We start from the raw sequence: 19,521 nt of genomic DNA, 5'->3' as shown, positions 1-19,521 counted from the left end.
TTTATTTTTCAGATAGACTCAGTATAGGTGCATCTTAAATAAATAAATAATTTTACATAACATGTATACATGAAAAAATAAATGTATTTTTCATCATCATATACTGTGCTTTTGTCGCTCGAATGAATTTTATTATTTCTTCAAGATTCTTCACATATGTACACCTTAAGAGATATCAAGTAGGTGTAACATGTTCTCAAAAAATTAGGGTTGGCACGCAGAAGAATTTTGAGTCAGAGATTTTGCTGGTTTTGGCACGCACTCACAAAAAGGTTGCCCACCCCTGTCCTATATTATAAAAGCCTAATATACTAAGTGCCTGGTTTTCCATCAACCAATCAAAGCGTAATATGCTAATGACTAGAGACCCAGTGCACGAAATTCGTGCACTTGGGGGGCGGGGGTCCCATAGCCTGGATTGCAAGAGGGCGCAGGCCAGACCAAGGGACCCCACTGGTGCAGGATCTGGGTCGGGGAGGGACTCAGGAGGTTGGACAGCCTGGGAAGGACTGCCGGAGGGCTCCAGGGTGTGTCCAGCCCATCTTGCTCAGTCCCGATCAGCCGGACCCCAGTAGCAAGCTAACCTACCGGTCGCAATATCTGGCCCCTATTGTTCAGTGCACATCATAGTGAGCGGTTGAGCGGCCTTAGCATATAACGCTTTGATTGGTTGAATGGCTGACCGGACGAATGACACTTAGCATATTAAGCTTTTATTATATAGAATATGCTAAGGCTGCTCAACCACTCACTATGATGTGCACTGACCACCAGGGGGCAGACAGTCGATCAGTTGACCAGTCACTATGACGTGCACTAACCAATGGGGTAGACACTCCGACCAGTAGGTTAGCTTGCTGCTAGGGTCTGGCTTATAAGGATGGGCTAGATACGCCCTGGAGCCCTCCTGCAGTCCCTTCCTGGCTGGCTGACTTCCTGCATCCCTTCCCAGTCCCGACTGTGCACCAGTGGGGTCCCTCGGCCTGGCTGCACCCTTTCGCAATCCAGGACCCCTCGAGAAATGTTGGAGAGCTGTTTCAGCCCCATCCCACAGGCCAGGATGAGGAACCCCACTGGTGCACAAATTCATGCAATGGGACTCTAATGGTATATAATTTCCCCCCAGACATCCAGATCCTCTCCCTGGAGGCAACCAAGGACATAATTTCTTGTATAAACTTCAAGATGCATTCGATGACACTTTAGTTTTAGATAAGTCATCGGTGGACATGCTCTACCTTTACTCTAGCTCTCTAATAACGGCTGTCTTTGGGAGACAGCAGGTCACAATCCGATGTTATTCTTATGGAAAATAATTGCTGGTTGGACAGGTGTTTAAGAGATAAAAAAAACTACCATATTTAGATTTAATCATAGATTTCAGGCATTTTATCTCCACACAGAGGTAATACAGTCGAACCATGATCTCGAATATCTCCCATCTAGAACAATCTGGTTCTCGACCAAGTTGTTCATGGGGAAAATGTGCTTTTGAACAAAACTTGAGTCCTAGATCTGACAACCCTTTCATGTTGATACATCATCAAGACAAAACGTGTCTCTCAGGCCACAAAGGAGAGAATGCGAGTCAGTGTACTGCTAAACCTTGTATTGTTAACATCTCAAGGAAATTGTGCTGTGAGTATTTTCGCTGTTTTTTTTTTTTTTTGCTTTTGTTGCTGGTGAAATGGATAATTAACACAATTTTAAAACATAAACAGGCCATCAAGAGTGCTGATGTTGATAATGGTATGAAGTACTCATAAAACAATGATCACAGGCAATGAAAGAGGCAGAAAAACTGTTGTTGCTTTGAATAAAGGAAAAGCAGTTAGCTGGTGAAAGCATTTTGGAGACAGTGATAACGTGAAAAAGCGAAGATGCTGCATCCCTGGAACAAGCGCTGAAAGTGTTCCTTTAAGGCTGGTAGGGGTGTTTCAATAAATTTAAGAAAAGAAGTGTTTGTTTATAGATTAAGCAGTACATTAGACATGTACTGTATATAAGAAAGGTTAAAACCGGGAATCATTTTTAGGGGTCTGAAATGGATTAATTCAATTGATATTTGGAACGGAAAAAATGATTCAGTTTTCGAACAAATTGCTTCTCAAACAGTCTTTCAGAACTAATTAAGTCTATGAACCGAGGTTTTACTCTAAGTAGAAGCATAAACCAGTGATTTAAAAAATAGACTTTTGGCCGAAACCGGTTTGGCTCAGTGGATAGAGCGTCGGCCTGCGGACTGAAGGATCCTGGGTTCGATTCCGGTCAAGGGCATGTACCTGGGTTGCGGGCACATCCCCAGTGGGAGATGTGCAGGAGGTAGCTGATCGATGTTTCTCTCTCATCGATGTTTCTAACTATCTCTCTCCCTTCCTCTCTGTAGAAAATCAATACAATATATTTTTTTTAAAAAATAGATTTTGAGATAGTTTTGATGACAAATGAAATAGCAATCGGGTTAAATATAGCATTATATTGTTCTTGTTTATAAATTATTTGAAAACTCCACCTCCTTATTAAGAATTCCTTGCCCTAGCCGGTTTGGCTCAGTGGATAGAGTGTAGGTCTGTAAACTGAAGGGTTCCAAGTTCGATTCTGGTCAAGAGCACATCCCTGGGTTGTGGGCTCGATCCCCAGGAGGCAGCCGATCAATGATTCTCTCTCATCATTGATGTTTATATCTCTTCCTCTCCCTTCCTCTCTGAAATAAATAAAAATATGTAAAAAAATAATTAAGAAAAATAAAGAAGATAATTCCTCATCAGCCAGACTAATATTTCTTAAAATGTGCTGAGGAAATTGGGTTACCTGTTAACTGCATATTTCTAGTCCCAATTCAAGACCTATTGAGTCAAAAACTCTGGGAACCTCACCTTGGAATCAACATTTTTAATAAAGTTCCCAGGTGACTTGTATACATGCATAACAGTTTGACAATGACTAGGTAATATATAAGCTCCATAAACACAGAGACCCTTGTCTTTTCTTACTCATTGTAGGCATAGTCCCTAGAACAACGCCTGACAAGGTATTCTATAATATATTTTGAAGATTTAATAAACGTACACTGGGACTGACTACAGAATACCTTAATATGTTGTCAACACTCAACTGATTTTGAAACTGCAGGCTTCATCCACGATAGAAATTTGAATAAAGAACAGAGAAACAAGCTTTGGCAATCAACAGCCTAACAGAGTTCATTTAGTTATATGACTTGTTTCACAGCAAAGCACTTGGAAACATGTCAGGGAATTTAATTAGTAATACTTGATCATATATCTAAGTTTCACAGAGATGAGAGAAGTGTATCATGTTAACAAGGACAGAGTGACCCAAAAGAAGGGCTCTAAAATGAGATAGTCTACATATTTTCTATTTTGTGATACAGTTACACCTGCTCTAACCAGATCCAGGAAATTAGAAAAGAAAAAAAAAGCATCTCAGCAACGAAAACAGATGTCACAAGGCCAACCATGAGAGCTCTGGGCACTTGACTCATAGGCAAGCCCATTAGACCTTCACTCAGTCTATTCAGTCTTCTTTTACACGTTACCGTTCTAATAGAATTTAAAAAGCAGTTTCTAAGTTCACAGGAAATTAAAAACACTAACTCAGAACAAAGAAAAGACTGCAACAGACAGTAACACAATCAACATGTCAAAATGATAGCTGCTGAGGGGAGTGAAGAACTATATAAAACAATCAAAAGAACTCACACAGGACAATAATCTGTGGCCATCTTGTGAAAGGGTAAAAACCCTATTCTTCTTGATAGCATCCAAGGCATCTACCACATAATTTAAAAATGGGCATTCACAAGAAAAACCAAGTTACAGAGAAGGCTAAATCATATTCCCAGTAAATTTTGAGGTATGTATATAGGCACAACATGTAATCTATTTCAGAAAGATTTTCATTCACTAAAGCCAATTACAATTTTTAAAGTTACAAACTTTATTTATTATTTAAAAAAATATATATATTATTGATTTCAAAGAGTAAGAGAGGAACATCAACGATGAGAGAGATCCTTGATCGGTTGCCTCCTGCTCGTCCCCTACTGGGGATCAAGCCCACAACCCAGGCATATGCCCTGACTGGGAACTGAACTGTGACCTCCTGGTCCATGCTTGATGCTTGTTCAACCACTGAGCCATTCCAGCTGGGCAAAGTTACAAATTATAGAGAATTTAGTAGCAGCTCTTTGGAAAACTATTAGAAACAACTTTAGAGTTCCAGGGAGGAAAAAGAAACTAATGTACCAAACCAGTAGAGGTAATTTTAAAAACAAAATGTCCTTGAAAAAAGTAATTTCAGTTATTTCTTTGTTGCCATGTGCGGCAATAGTTACTCTTAATTTCTTTATTTGAAGGACTATATAGCATTTATACCATCATGTTGTCACCATTTAGAATCCACATGTGGATTATTTCTGGAAAAGTCAGGATGTTATATTCCATAAATTATTTCCATCTTGAAGGATAATTTTTAATGAAAAATATCTAAGGTTTCTATAACAAAAAAATAGTGCTACTGAAATGCACTAAAAATAACAAAAAATAAGTACAAACTCCTAGTAATTTAATGAGAAGAACTAAAACACCATATGGCATTCAATGTAATTATGTAATAGGCACTGAAAATTCTGTGAACAATAGCATTTGGCTGTCACCACACCCACCCCCTCCAAAATTGGTGTGTGTACCAGACAGTACTGGTAAACAACAAACTTGTAAATTAATTTAAAATATTTCACATTCATGTTAGCCTCATAAAGTGTATGCATGTGTATTTCTTCCATACAACTGCATTGTTTGGACTATACGGTAAAGACTTAAAAGCTAGAAGATTAAGCGTAGTTGACAAAGCTCAACTTAGTATTTTTCTTTTTGAAACTACACAGAACGTTGCATATCAACGAACAAATTATCAACAATGAGCAACTCAAGGGCAGGGAAAATGTCACCTTTTTGTTCTTGAGTGACTGGTACATAATAGGTGTTCAATGTTTACTGAATGAGTAGGTTTGTATGAATTTGTGAAGCTTGGGTGTGAAACCTTTGGTATTATAGTGTAAAATACTGATCCTGAGAGGAATGCTCTGCTGGGCATTAACTTTAATTCCCTGTCCAACCTATAATACATGTAGTGTGCCATATTAAAGAGAAAATGATTTTTTTAAAAAATTTATTTATTGATTTCAGAGAGGGAGAGGGAGATAGAAACATCAATGATGAGAGAGAATCATGGATCAGCTGCCTCCTACAGGCTCCAGAAATCCAACTGTGACCTCCTGATTCATAGGTTGACACACCAGTCAGGTTATTTTTAAAGTGAATGGGATCACTTAGCAAGACAATGTGGGGAAAGACTTCAAGAGGTCAGCAGGGGCCCTTTACAGCCTCTGCCTGTTTACCCAAGGGTCTCAGGTCAAGGGCACATACCTCAGTTGCTGGTATGATCCCAGGCCAGGTCAGTGGGGTGTGTGCGGGAGGCAACCAATTGATGTTTTTCTCTTTCTCTCCCCTCCATCTTCTTCCCTTCCACTCTCTCTTAAAAAATCAATGGGAAAAATATCCTCAGGTAAGGATTTAAGAGAGAGAGAGAGAGAGAAAGAGAGAGAGAGCGCGCGCAGGAACTACAAAGATTATTAAGGAAAGAAGAAAATTCAAGAGGTCTTAGTAAACAACAGAGGAGAGCGTACCAAGGACAGAACCCTGAAGGAGGCATAGGAATCTCCCTCAGAATGGAATATGCTCAATCAATGTATTGGATCACCTGTCTGCTTGGTCTAACACTGAAATACCTATAATTAGCCCCCTGTTTACTCACCTACCAGGCTGATCTACTACACTTCTAAAATAATCCTAGTGACTTATCCCAGTTTATGCTGTGCCGTTCCTTCCACAATTCCTTCCTCCCCCTCTTTATCTATTGAAAGTCTATGAATCCTTTCTCTGACTTCACCAAATCAGCATTTGCTGAAACCAGGTATTTACTGCTTGTGCCAGCCTCTCATATTGCATGGAACAATATAATATTCTAAATTATTATTTAATACCCATGTATGATCCATTTCTCAAAACAGATAAGCTCCAGCTACTTTTTAATGTTACGCTGCTTAGAATACATTAGATGCTCAAAGAATATCTGTTGAACAAATGAGTAATAAATAACACTTTGAAACTATGAAATATGAGTAAGTAACAGAAGTAGATAAATCAACGTGGCAAGCAACAATTCAAAAAAAACCAACAAAAGACTCATTGTGATCAAAGTCCTGAGCAGCCTGTAAGACAGAAGACATAAAATCTAAGTCTCATATCTTTCATATCTTCCTTTCTTCATTAAAAAAAATATTTATTGTATACCTACTAGGTGCCAGGCCCTCTTCCAGTCATTAGAGAAAAACCAGCAAATAAAGTAGACAAAAAGTCTTGCCCTCATGAACCTGCCATTGGGAATGCCATTCATTGCCATACTTTGTTTTGCATAAACTCACTAAGCTCACACCTTTCCTCTCCTGTTTACCCCCACATGTCTACTATTTTTCTGTTTCAGAAGTTTCTGTTTTATCATCATCATTAATTCCATTCTTTTTGTTTTTGTCAACTCATTACAACAAAAGTTTTAGACCTCCTGAGGCCATCAAAGTTACACAAGAAAAAACTCAGTACAGTATGTGACAACTGTGATATACTAGAGTCTATTAAAGAGAAGCAGATCTTCAAAATGGCACAAGTATTAGTTTATCAAAACTACCCACAGCACTACAGATTTCACATAAACACTAAAATAAAACAACATACTCCATAGGCATGTAAAAATCACTTAATATTCTACCTCTCTCCTGCAGATATATGGGACTTTGAAATTTAATTAACTAACTATATCAAAGTTCATTTTTAAGTTGTAGGATCTGAAATTTGATATAAAATTCTAAACTGAAACAGTTATATATCTTACACAAATCCTGTGTATTTTATAATGTAACAGAATTATGGTATTACTAGAGGCCTGGTGCAAGAATTTGTGTACGAAGGGGTCCAGCCGGCCTGCCGATGGGGGCTGATCGGGCTGGGCCAGCAGGGGGGAGGGACTGTGGGTGGTTGGCCGGCTGTCCCCACCCTTGATTAGAGTGGGGGGGCTGATCGAGGGTGGGGCCGGTGGGGGATAGGGGAGGGAGCATGCCCAATCGGGCCAGTTGGCCGGCCGCCGTGCATGTCATGGCATTCCAGTCGCTTGGCTTTTATATATATAGATTAGGTAATATTAGTTTAAGTTGTAGGGTGTTAGAGCAAGAATTGTCCAATACAGGAGAGGAGAGAAAGAGAACAAGTTCTCTTCCCTTTTCCTACTGATAAGCCAGGCAACCTCTGAAACTATTAGGGTCTAAAGAGGCAGCCTGTTGTCCATCTAATGCATTGTAATCAATCTGGACGAGGTTCAAATTCTAGCTTTGCCATTTATAAATTGTGAGCTGTGGCAAAGTGCTTAACTTTTCTATGACTCAATTTTCTCATCTGTAAAATAGAAATAAGATTTTTTAAAAAGGCAGTAACTAAAATAAATACCTAATTAATATAATTTAAAGCCATGTGCCTAAGCAGTCTTCAAAAAATTTTAAACAATATCTTTTGCTACTTATAAACTGAAGGATTCTTTTTTATAACTCAAGTTTTCTTTGTAATATATCCCATGGTAACTGTATTAGTCTTAAGCAAGAGGGATAGTATATAAGACATCTATGAGTCAGGTCTTCTTGTACATCTTGTACTTTGGTTAAATTAGTTCCTCCTAGTAATAAGTTAGAGATTTGATTATCATCATTCCTACTGATTCGGTATACTAAATGGGACTCTCGTTCCCCAATAAAGGAGCATGTAGTATCTTTCTTTAGTCTTCAAGCGCTTTAGGGAATCATAGATCAAAGGTTGAAAAATTCCGGTGCCTGCAAGGAGCAAGCAAACAACTTAAATTTTAAGCTAACTGGTAAGAAAAAAGGACAGGTAGGCCTGCAGCAAACTGGAGAATGCAGTAACTTTCCAAGTTTGCCCATTTTGAAGTACACAATGGTTCCATACTGAAAGGGCACATTCATATCAGAGACAGTATAGATTTGTATAATTATTGAGATAATTTTCTGAAAGATAGTAATAATGTCTTCTTCAACAAAGTCTGTAAATGTACCATTATTTCTGACAGATAAAAATAAAAATACTTGAGGAAGGATCACATTTTAAATATTTGTACAACCACCAGATAGACTAGTTGTGATGGTCCTATTCCTGCCTAAGGGAATTCTGCCACTTCGGTGGGTCACATTCAGTAGCAAATTTTAACTCCTCCCAATAGATCTCCAACAAATGCAGCAAGACAAGATCTACCAACATGGCCCAGGAAGCAGAGATGGTGGTCCTGGTGACAAGTCCTCCCACAAACTAAACAGACTATCCAATTTTGTGTTTATAAATGGTATAATTTCAATTTTTCTGCCTTTTCCATAAAAAAACCTGCTTATTCAAATACCTTGAACAGGTAATCTAATGGCTATTATTACAGATCTATATATATAAAAGCCAAGTGACCGAACGGCGGAATAACCAGAACGACGGGTGGCTATAATGTGCACTGCGGTGGCCAACTGGCCCGATCAGGGGCAGGCCCGGCCAGCCAACTGCGCCCCCATCACTGAAGTGTGACCTTCAGTGATTCTAAGTAAGTAAACGCTTTCCAGCCTTCATAGCCCAGGAGCCTGAATGATGAGTGATCAGGAGGAAATCTGCTCACGGTCTGGACCATTAGTCAGGTGTCCAGGAGAGGTGCCCAGCACAACCACCATCTTCCTGCATTCTCTCTCCACTGCTTCCTACCAAAGAGGGCAGCCATGGCCTCTCTTTAGAGGGCTTGTCAGCAGGGAACTAAACCGCATTACCTGTCTAGGGAGAGGCTTAGGAATGGAAGCTGTAAGTGTCCCTGACACTAAAGCGCCTTTGAAGCTTCAACTCATCCAAAAGCCAACAGCAAACGTGTATACACCCTGCAAAGATCTTTGACACTAATAACTCCCCCCAGCCAGCCCCACCCTCGAATGGCCCTCCCACCCCATCCCCAATCGCACCCCCACCTCAATTGGGGGTAGGCTGGCCAGACCCCACCCATGCACGAATTCGTGCACCGGGCCTCTAGTCCTATATAATAAAAGGATAATATGCAAATTGACTGAATGGTGGAACAACCGGTTGCTATGATGCGCACTGACCACCAGGGGGCAGATGCTCAATGCAGGACCTGTCTCCTGGTGGTCAGTGTGCTCCCATAGGGGGAGCGCCGCTCAGCCAGAAGCCCTGAGCCGAGCTCATGGATGGTGAGCCCAATAGTGGTAGTGGGAGTCCCTCCCGCCTCTGCAGCGTTGGACATCCCCTGAAGGCTCCCGGACTGCGAGGGTGCAGGCTGGGCTGAGGGACACCCTGAATGCACAAATTTCGTGCACCGGGCCTCTAGTTTAGTAATAAAAGGCTTAAAAATCAAATGCCCAATCTGACTATGTTCATTGATTCTTAAAATGTATTCAGAATTGATAGAGTAAAAAGGATCAGAATGAAATAAAAAGTAGATACCTAAAGATAGACATTACTAAAGGGAAAGGAGTGAAAACAGGAGATGCCTAGATAATAAAGGTAAACTTTGCATGCTTCATAGTGTTGCCTAAGGTGAGCCCTGTTGATTTTCAACTGTGAGTGAACAAAGAGAAATTGTGTACTGAAGTATTTTTATCCTGTGAAGCTGGGAGACTGTAGAAATACCATCACATGCCAATATTGCTTCTCAGGACTTACAATTTGAATCTGAAGCATAGTTAAATGCACTATTAAAAGAGAATTAATTCAGAAGGGATTCATTCATAAGAGTATAACTGTAAAACCTTAACTTTAAAATGCTGATTTTTGGTCAATTACTCTACTAGCATTTATTGAACATAAAGTTGTTAGAAGATAAATGAGATACAGTCCCTATAGACAAAAACAAAAGTAATGGAAGTAAAATAAAGAACAAAATGTAATTAATTAGTAGACTATTAGAAAAAGGATGGCAGGAACTTGGTGGGGATGATTATCCTGTGTGGAGAAAACGGTTGGGTGGATTTCACATTTGAGGTAATCTTACAGGATGAATTGGAATTTGGCAGCAGAAAAGAAAGTAAAGAACACTGCGGACAGTGTGACATGACAGCTCATGATGCACTTGGAAGAGTGAAAATGACTGGTGGTGATGCAGTGCCCACTTGAGTTGGAATGGCAGAAGAGGCCAGAACCCTGAGGAACTCCAAAGACTGGGCAGAAGAAGCGGGGAATTCCAAAGGTGAGAAGTTTAGGGTGAGATAGTACCCAGTTACAAAAAAATTCCTCTCCTCTTCCTATCTTAAATTCTTTATATATACTCCCACTAGCCTCTTACAATCACTTGGAAATCCTTATTTCATTTGAATAGTAAACCTTCAAGGGCAGTCTATGGCTCAAGGGCTGTGGGGACAGCTGCTATCAGAATGAGGAAAGAGGGCAATCTTTCCCTGCCAATCGCCCCAAGAAGTCTTCCTGCGTTGCCTTTTAAAGAACACTGGGTAAAACACCTTGCCTCACTTGTTATGGTAGTTTTAACCCAGTGGTATTTTTGCACTTTTACTTCAGCTGTCTATTTAAACAAATTTTTAAAAGTATTGCATTTTAATGAAGATATCCCGCTTCTTTCACATAATCCTTCACATAAACAGGAGCAATTCAAGGGAAAAGGATATGAAAACAAGGCCATGCTTATGGCAGTGAAGGTTAGCTGCCTTCTTGGGTTAGTTCTTCAGAAGAACTTCCTGTTCCCAGGACTTGACAAAAATCTTTGATTAAAAAAGACTTATATCATATAGCATAGTATTCCGAAATCCACCTAGGCTGTCACAAATGACAGCATTTCATCTTTTTTATGGCTGAATAATATTCCATTGTATATATGTACAATCTTATATAATTTTATTAATCATTGTCACCCCAGTAAATTTAATTTTTAAAAAAGATGTATAGCTCCACATTTTAAAAATCACACATCTGGATACCTCAGGAGAGTCATCAAAGTATCACTGCGAGAGAAGGGATGATAAGACTATTTCCAAGGACAACCCGGGAAAATGTTAAGATTATCCTTTACTTTCCAGAAAGATTCTGAACATTCAGAAGATTTATAAACTATAAACTATAAATCATGCAATTAATGGTGACCACATTAAGGAGTCCTTTAGGACAGAGGACAGAGTGGAAGGGAAGACTGTAAAGTGAGAATTAACTCAGCTTCCCAGGTCTGACTGTGGATAATATCTAGGTGGTTCTAAACTACTTTTGGATTTCTGTTTTGAAGAGAGAATTGTTATCATGGACTCTCTAACAAAATCTTCAAATGATTTCTTTCAGCTCTACTTATCTTTCTACTCTATTTCTAATTTAAACTTTATTAAATTAATACATCTACCCCAGAGCAGGGATCCTAAAAGAATCCTTGTGTCTATGTCTCTTCTATCATGAGAACTGGATGGGACTGGGAATACCTCCAGGAGAGTTTTAGGACAGGAATTCTTACTCAGGTAATTGTCACAAGCATATTTATTTAGTGTTTATTTACTGGGTATCTACTCTGTGTCAGATACCTCATGCATTATATAGTATTATTTTATTTAATCTTTATCATAATACTGAGATAAATAAAGGCACAGAGAGATCATGTACTTTGCCTAAGATCACACAGCTGGTAAATTGGAAAGCCAGTCTTTGAACCCAGGCAATCTGACTGAGCCCAACTCTTTTAATTACCTCATCCTATTATCAAAGCATCTCTGTAGATCCAGAATTGCTCTCTAATAAAAGTCTTGGCCCTCTATACAGAGAAGCAATCAAGAGTATGAATTTCTCTGATGAGTGTTTCCTATTCCTAAGATGCTTTCTGGAAAAAAGATTTTGCTGCAGATCTCATGATTGCCTCCCTAGCACCCACTCCACCCCTTCCCTTTTGAGGAGCGGTCACATGGTTTGGATGGGATTGACCCTACTGCCTTTTTATTTCCAGAGGTAGGCCCTAACCCAGCTGTGAGCAAATTACGGCCTGCGGGCCGGATCCGGCTCGTTTGAAATGAACTAAAAAAAAAAAAAAAAAAAGACTGTACCCTTTTATGTAATGATGATTACTTTGAATTTATATTAGTTCACACAAACACTCCATCCATGCTTTTGTTCCAGCCCTCCGGTCCAGTTTAAGAACCCATTGTGGCCCTCGAGTCAAAAAGTTTGCCCATCCCTGCCCTAACCAGTCCATGTATCCCATCTCCACTGACACATTTATTGGTTCAGGGATAGACTCAGAACCTATGTTAGCCCATCAAATGAAGTGAAGGGCTCCGTTAATGGCTAAAGACAAGGTCACTTAACTTCTGGGTCCTCATATGAATAAAGAGGCAGGTAATCCTGAGAGCTGCATGCAGCTATCTTGCTACCAGGAGATAAACTGGCCTGAGAATAGTCAAGCTGGAGAAAGACACCCCCAAGAAAATGAGAAAAAGAGGTAGAGCACTGATGATTTAGAGTACTTCTAGAGAAAGTCATGGCTAAAGCCCACAGTACCAATGGATTCGATTTATGTGAGTCAGTGAATTCCTTTTATTTTTAAGCTATTTTGCTTTGGGTTTTCTGATTCTTGCAAATGAAAGCATCCTGACACTGGGATATTAACCCTTAACCTCAACATTTTCCAAAAGCTCTATTCAATGAAAGCTGTTTCCAATAAGACTACAGAAAGCTAAAATTTAATGCTGTACCTCCCTGGTCATGAAATTATAAAATTCCGAATTACTGCTATGACCTTAACTATTACTGAGGATTAATAGAAAAATGTTTTTCTATAAAACCATTTTCACTTTATAATTCATTTTGGTGTTTAATAAACTTGATATAAAAATTGACATGGAGAAAACCAAGATAGGTAAACACCAGAAATTGCTGCCTCGCACAACAACTTCAAAAAAACAACTAAAAGATAAAACGGACATCATCCAGAACCACAGGAAGGCTGGCTGAGTGGAGATTCTACAACTAGAAGGAAAGAGAAAAGCACACTGAGACTCAGAGGAGGTGCAGAAGTAAAGTGCAGAGGTACAGAGGCCCACACGGCAAGGGCTGTCAACTGAGGACGCGGCTATCTTTTTCAATCGGGAGGGAGAGACAAGCTCCCGACTGCTCTGAACTCGAGTTCTGGGCGAGTCTCTGGGGACCCAGACTCACACAGGGAGAAACTGGACTGTCTGGCATCGGGCAGAACTCGAGGACAGCTTTCTCTCAGAGGTGCTTGCAGTGATTACATCAGAACAGTGAGACCCCGGTCCTCTTAGGGCAGGGCTGAGGATCAGCCATAGCTGTTTGCTCCGCCCTGTTGATTCCCTGAGACCCCGCCCAACCCAAGCTATGTGCAGAGGCTTTTGCATATGAATGCCCTGGCCCTTTGCAATCTAAAATTACCTAACTAACTGCAGCTGGGTCAGAGAGACCCAAAACTTCCAAAAAGAAGGCCTATGGCCCCACAGCAGCTTGCACTGCTTCACAGCTGGGCCTCATCTAGGCACCTCTAAACTCCAAACAAAGACAAGGAATCTGCAGATCTCTCTGTAGCTCCTGCTGGGTAGCCTAAGGCAGAGGCTAAATTAGTACCTCCTTAGAGATCCAAGAGCCAGTATACCCAGTGGTCAGAGTGGACCATCCAGATTACAACTCCTCAGATCCATAAGGGACACACTCAGGGGGCAGACTCAGTGAGCACCAAAGGCCCACTAAGGAAAGTGATTTACCTAAAAAAGAGTTCAAAATGATGGTCATAAGGATGTTACTAAGTCCAGGAGAACAATGTATGAACAAAGTGAGAATGCCAACAGAAAGAAAGAAAATTTATGAAAGCACCAAACAGAATCATAGAACTGAAGAATACCATAGAGGGGTTCATTAGAAGACTAGATAAAATAGAAAAAAGAATCATCAAACTTGAAGACAGGGTAGAGAAATTCATCCAATCAGAGCAACATAAAGTAAAACAAATGAAACATGAAGATAGTTTGAGGAACTTATGGAAAACATCAATTGGACCAATATTTTGCATTTAGGGTCCTAGAAGGAGAAGAGAAAAAGAATGGGAAGAAATAATGGCTAAAATCTTTCCTAACCAGGGGAAGGAAACACTCATGCAGATCTAAGAAATGCAGTGTTCCAAATTAGAGGAATCCAAGGAGACCCAACCCAAAACACATAATTAAGTCGTCAAAAGTTAAAGACAGAGAGAATCTTAAAAGCAGCAAGAGAAAGAAAGTCAGTTACCTACAAGGGAGTACCCATACGACTGTCAGCTGATTTCTCAACAGAAACTTTGCAGGCCAGAAGAGAGTGGCAAGAAATATTCAAAGAGATGAATAGCAAGAACCTACAATCAAGATTACTCTTTCCAGCAAAGCTATCATTCAAAATTGAAGTAGAGTTCCATATTTTCCTAGTACTGTGTCTTTCCTACAATAAAACGCACGTTAGGATGCTTGTGTATGTAATATTTATGTACCTTTAAATTTAAGACATACAACATATATTACAAATAGGGTGATTATATAATTTATCATTCAACTATTTAAAAAAAATTCAAGATGCTTAACTAAGATTTATACTTAATAAAAAGGCAAATTAAAAAAATTTAATTAGTATAGCAAATAAGCGCCATTGTTAAATACATTTGCATTTTTTCCTTTGGGTTTTTTTTTTTTGGTTTTCTTAGTGGAATGGGATTTTATGAGATGGAATAGAACAAAAAAGTATATAACATAAGATTCTCTTCTTTCTTGACTTGAATATATAAGGGTTTACATATTTCTTGAGGTTACTGCAATACTAATTTCTGCTTTTATCTAAATGAATGACAGACTCTTATATTTGATTAATATGAGAGTTATAATTCTCATAACATCTGACTAAAATTTAATAGCAGAGAGCTATGAGAATTTATTACTAAAATTAAAATCCTGTTAAGTAACACTAATCCTTAAGAGCATTATTTATAAATTAGAGGCCTCGTGCACGAATTCATGCACATGTGGGGTCCATCCCCCTACCCCCCTAATGTGGGCCTATTGGGCCGGGCTGGTGGGAGGGAGGGGATGCGGGCTGATGGGGGCAGGGCCGGCTAGGAGGAGTGGCTGTGGGAGGTTGGCCGGCCAGCCAGGGGTGCGCATCATAGCGACCAGTCGTTCCGGTGTCCTGGTTGCTTGGCTTTTGTATATATAGATATAAAAATACACTTGTTAATATACCCATTTATGGTACTAAAAGTGTAGTTCAACTGCTATTTGCTAAAATACAATACAGTAAAATCTCACTGAGTAACAAAAAAAACAAAACTTACTGACTTAAGAAAAGGTTTTGACAAATAAATGGAAGACTATTCAACACTTTATATTTTGAAAAAATTCTTAATTGTTGATGAAATAGATTTACACTTGTTTTATAATCACTTCCTCTTCTCAAAGCAAGATGTGTGTGCATGCATATGCACATATGTGCATATATACATGTGTATATGGACTGAAAAATCAACTCCAGGTTTCAAGTGCAGTTCAGAGTAAGAAAATTAAAGAAGCTGAGTGTTGTTGAGTCCTATGTTTCTATACCTGGAGTTTCACCATTCCTTTCTATTCCAACCCATTTCAAGCCAACAAATCTTTTTGGGTTTTTAATATCTGTAACACATTATGCTATGTGCAGAGAATACAAAAAAGAGGAAGAGTGAGAAGAAAAATGAAATGCACAGTCCCTGTTTTTAGGAAGTTCATAATCTTGTAGAAGATGTATGTAAACAGTAGAAAACAGACATTTATATAAACCATTAAAGAATAAATAAGTATGTGGAATGCAGAAAAGGAGGGTGGCAGATCCTAACTGGAGTGGGAGTAGAAGCTATGAGAAGGTTTCCCTAAGTGACAACTGGGTTGGTTTTAAAGCCTCAGAAGGATCTTGGCAGAAGGTAGATAAGGCGTCCTGGGTGGAATACGCAGCATGTAACAAAGGCATAAGATGTAAAAGTGCCTAGCACATCTGGGGTAACAACTTCTAGTGTGATACAGCCACCTGATGTCTAGGTAAAGGAGATTATTTGAAAATGAAGTCAGAAAGTGAGACTAGAGCCAGATTATCAAAAACTTGAATGTTGTTAAGAAGTAGATAGTCAGGGCATCCCTGAAAAACTTTGAGCATATTTGTGATATATCTAGGTACTGCATAGCTCAAGTATTGAATTGCCAATTCTGTCCTGCACTAGAGCAAGGATGGCAATAAATGTAAGTTATATGGTACATACATTAGAAAGTGTTATGTGCTATGAAGAAAATACAAGTATAGAAGGAAGTAGCATGGTCAGGATGGGCCTTATTAAAGTAGAATCTGAAAAGAGATTTGAAAGAGGTGAGGAGTTGAGCAGTGCAATTAATCTGGAGAAAATACATTGCAAGCAGAAAAGCACATCCAAAACAAAGGCCCTATTACAGAAGTGTGCCTAGAGTACTATGGACTATTAGGAGATGAATGTGGAAAGAAGGGGGAGGAATGACAGGGTGATCATGTAGAACCCTGCAGACAACTGCAAGGGCTTTAATTTTATTCTGAATAATATAGCAAGCATTGCAAGTGACATGTGAGCAGAGGAATGGCATGACTTGACAGATTTTAAGAGAACTGCTCTGACTACTGTGCTGACAACAGACTACAGTGGGGCAAAGGTGGAAGCAGGAACTCGGCTAGGAGGCTATTGCAGTGATTCAGGTGAGAAATGACAGATCATGTGGGTGATGAGAAACAGTCAGACTGCAGATGTGCAATATTTAAAGGTAGTGTTAATCAGATTTTTCTGACACATTGGAATGGGGTGTGAGAGAGGAGACAGGAATGTGATCAAGGTTCTGGACTGACAAAATGGGAGGGCAGAGTTAACTCAAATGAGAAAGACTGCTGGTGGAGCAGGTTTTTGGGGAAAGATGGGAAGTTCAATTTTTGACATATTCAAAATATCTATTAGACATTGAACCAGGCTTTGGGGTGTATAAGTTTGGAGTTCAAAGAAAGGTTCTGGGGTGGAGCTTCTGTTTGTTCTGCCTACAACAAATCCTGCATTCCAGGCTTGCAGGACTATAAGCAAGTCTCTACTGTGTTCCCCAAGTCTTTGTGCCTTCATATCTCTGTTTAGAGTGTTCTTACTCCTGTGTTTTCCCACATGGTAAAAAATTCTCCCTCTTCAAAACTTATGGTGGCATCTGTTTTATGAAACTCAGATGATTACCATCTCCTGAAGCACCCTATTTCCTTATTTCAGTTAAGTAACTGAAATATGCAATGGCTGGTGTTTTAACACACTATAAAGGCTAAACAATTTTAATTTCTTTTTTGTTAAGAAAAAAAGCAGCCATTTCATAAGCACCAGTGACTTGCCTGCTCATTATCAGAAATCTTTAGAAACCTTTAAAGAAAATCAAGACCACAGAAAAAATCTTGGCAAGCAGCTGAGTAACCAGATTTTGCATTTTCCAATTTCAGTAGTTATTTGAAGACAAATCTTCAAAAAGACTTTACAGGCTAAAAACAAAGAGAGAAACATCTTCTGCAAAAGTTCCAAAGTTATTTTGTTATAAATTTTTTTTTTCATTTTGATTGTCATACTTTTATTTGCTGTGGGGAGGCATTTAAATAAGAGGAATTATTGGACAAGAAAACCAGTCTCTTTTTTTCATTCCCAAGAAATAAACTCTAATCTAATCGAGAAGAGGGGAAAAATTAAAAAGATGATGTGCAATTTAGAGATGATCCAACTCAACCAGCCTCTTTTATAAATGAGAATACTGAAATCCGAGAGGCTGCCACTACCACATGAGCAGGTATTCTCAACTACTAGCTCTGTGTAGTTACAGTCTACTAAAATGAAGCTCCACCGGGCAGAATTTCGTCTGTTTTGTTTCACATAGTAAGTACTGAAACCAATAAATTTATGATTCTAAACTATATGGGGTTGAAATACATTCAGTATAGACTATAAAAGTATAATACAATTCTTCAGGGTTTAAAAATTGCTGCCTCTGAAAGTAAAAAAATTTAAAGTATCAAGAATTTGAAATCATTCTTTAAATATTAATTACAAAATGTTAGCCACATACGAAAGTGGGAAAGTGAGGACCCTGAAACAAAAGCTCTAACAAAGTAATAAGTTTATAAAATGTTCTCTGCAGATTAAGAGTAATGGATGGTATTCTACTAATATACCTGCTTTATACAGTATAGTATTTTAGATATTATGGGAAGATTATAACCTTTGAAAATAAAATAGTACAAAGATATCATTACACAGCTTTGGAAAATCAAGATTTATATGGACAACTAAAAAAAGAAGTTTTAAAATGTTTGATTCCATGTTATAATACACAGTATCTTAAAATACAACAAATAAACAGCCCATGTTCTGAAAGTTCCCTTACCAAAGAAACTCTTACTTGGGGTTTTTAAAAACTGAAGTATAAATGACATATAACATTATATTTTTAGGTGTAGTTTTAGTTGTTCAACATAATGACTTGGTAATCATATACATTTCAAAATGATCACCACAATAAGTGTAGTTAATGCTAGTTACCATACATAGTTACAAAACATTTTTTCTTATGATGAGAATTTTTAAGATCTACTCTCTTAGCAACTTTCAAATATGCAATAAAGTATTATTAAATGTAGTCACCCTGCTGTAAACTACATTCCTATGACTTATTTTATAACAGGAATTTTGTTCTTACTTGGTTTGAAAACCAAACAGCTTTTGAAAACCCTTTCAATTATAACGATAGTTGCAGTCAATAGGCAATCTAACATATGCATTTCAATCCCCAAAAGGAAATATCAGGTACTATTTTAAAGTTAAAAAACACCTACCTCTTTAATCTCATGTAGTTTTCACTTGCAGCAGGTCGGCATTCAGCTCTTTGTACCACTATTCCTTCCAATGAAAGCTTATCTTGAATGGTAAGAAAAAAATAACAAATGTATTCAGAGTTAACATTTATCATATTCAAGATTGTATTCTGACACATTACCCACAGTAATAATAAAATAAATAATAAAAATAAAAAAAACAAAAGGAATATATTTTAAAATTACAGTTTACATTCAATATTATTCTGTAATAGTGTTAGGTATACAGTATAGTGGTTAGACATTTATATAATTCATGAAGTGATACCCCCAATAAATCTAGTACCCAGCTGGCCTCATACACAGTTATTATTATATTATTGACTATATTCCCTATGCTGTAATTTACATCTCTGTGACTATTCTGTAACTACCATTTTGTATTTTTTTTTGAAGGCCAGTCCATCGGATCTTATATTTCTTTTCTTTTTTTAAATATTTTACTGATTTTTTT

The 19,521-nt window shown here is 38.4% G+C and overlaps 1 protein-coding gene across 3 annotated transcripts in view; it reads right to left on the bottom strand.

Annotated features, from left to right (window-relative positions):
• GTF2F2 (general transcription factor IIF subunit 2) overlaps window positions 1-19,521 on the bottom strand; it is a 145,887-nt gene that overhangs the window by 55,999 nt on the left and 70,367 nt on the right. For all 3 annotated transcript variants that reach the window (XR_001512763.1, XR_001512764.1, XM_006757176.2), the window contains exon 5: window positions 19,029-19,110. Coding sequence is in view for 1 of the 3 variants with exons in the window: in XM_006757176.2 (XP_006757239.1) it covers window positions 19,029-19,110 (82 nt within the window). In the remaining 2 variants the exon portion in view is untranslated. The remainder of the gene's footprint in view (window positions 1-19,028; window positions 19,111-19,521) is intronic.

The sequence above is a fragment of the Myotis davidii genome, unplaced genomic scaffold, assembly GCF_000327345.1.
Source record: "Myotis davidii unplaced genomic scaffold, ASM32734v1 scaffold533, whole genome shotgun sequence".
Taxonomy (NCBI): domain Eukaryota; kingdom Metazoa; phylum Chordata; class Mammalia; order Chiroptera; family Vespertilionidae; genus Myotis; species Myotis davidii.
Note: the sequence above shows the minus strand (reverse complement) of the source record. Positions and strands in the feature narration are given on the sequence as shown.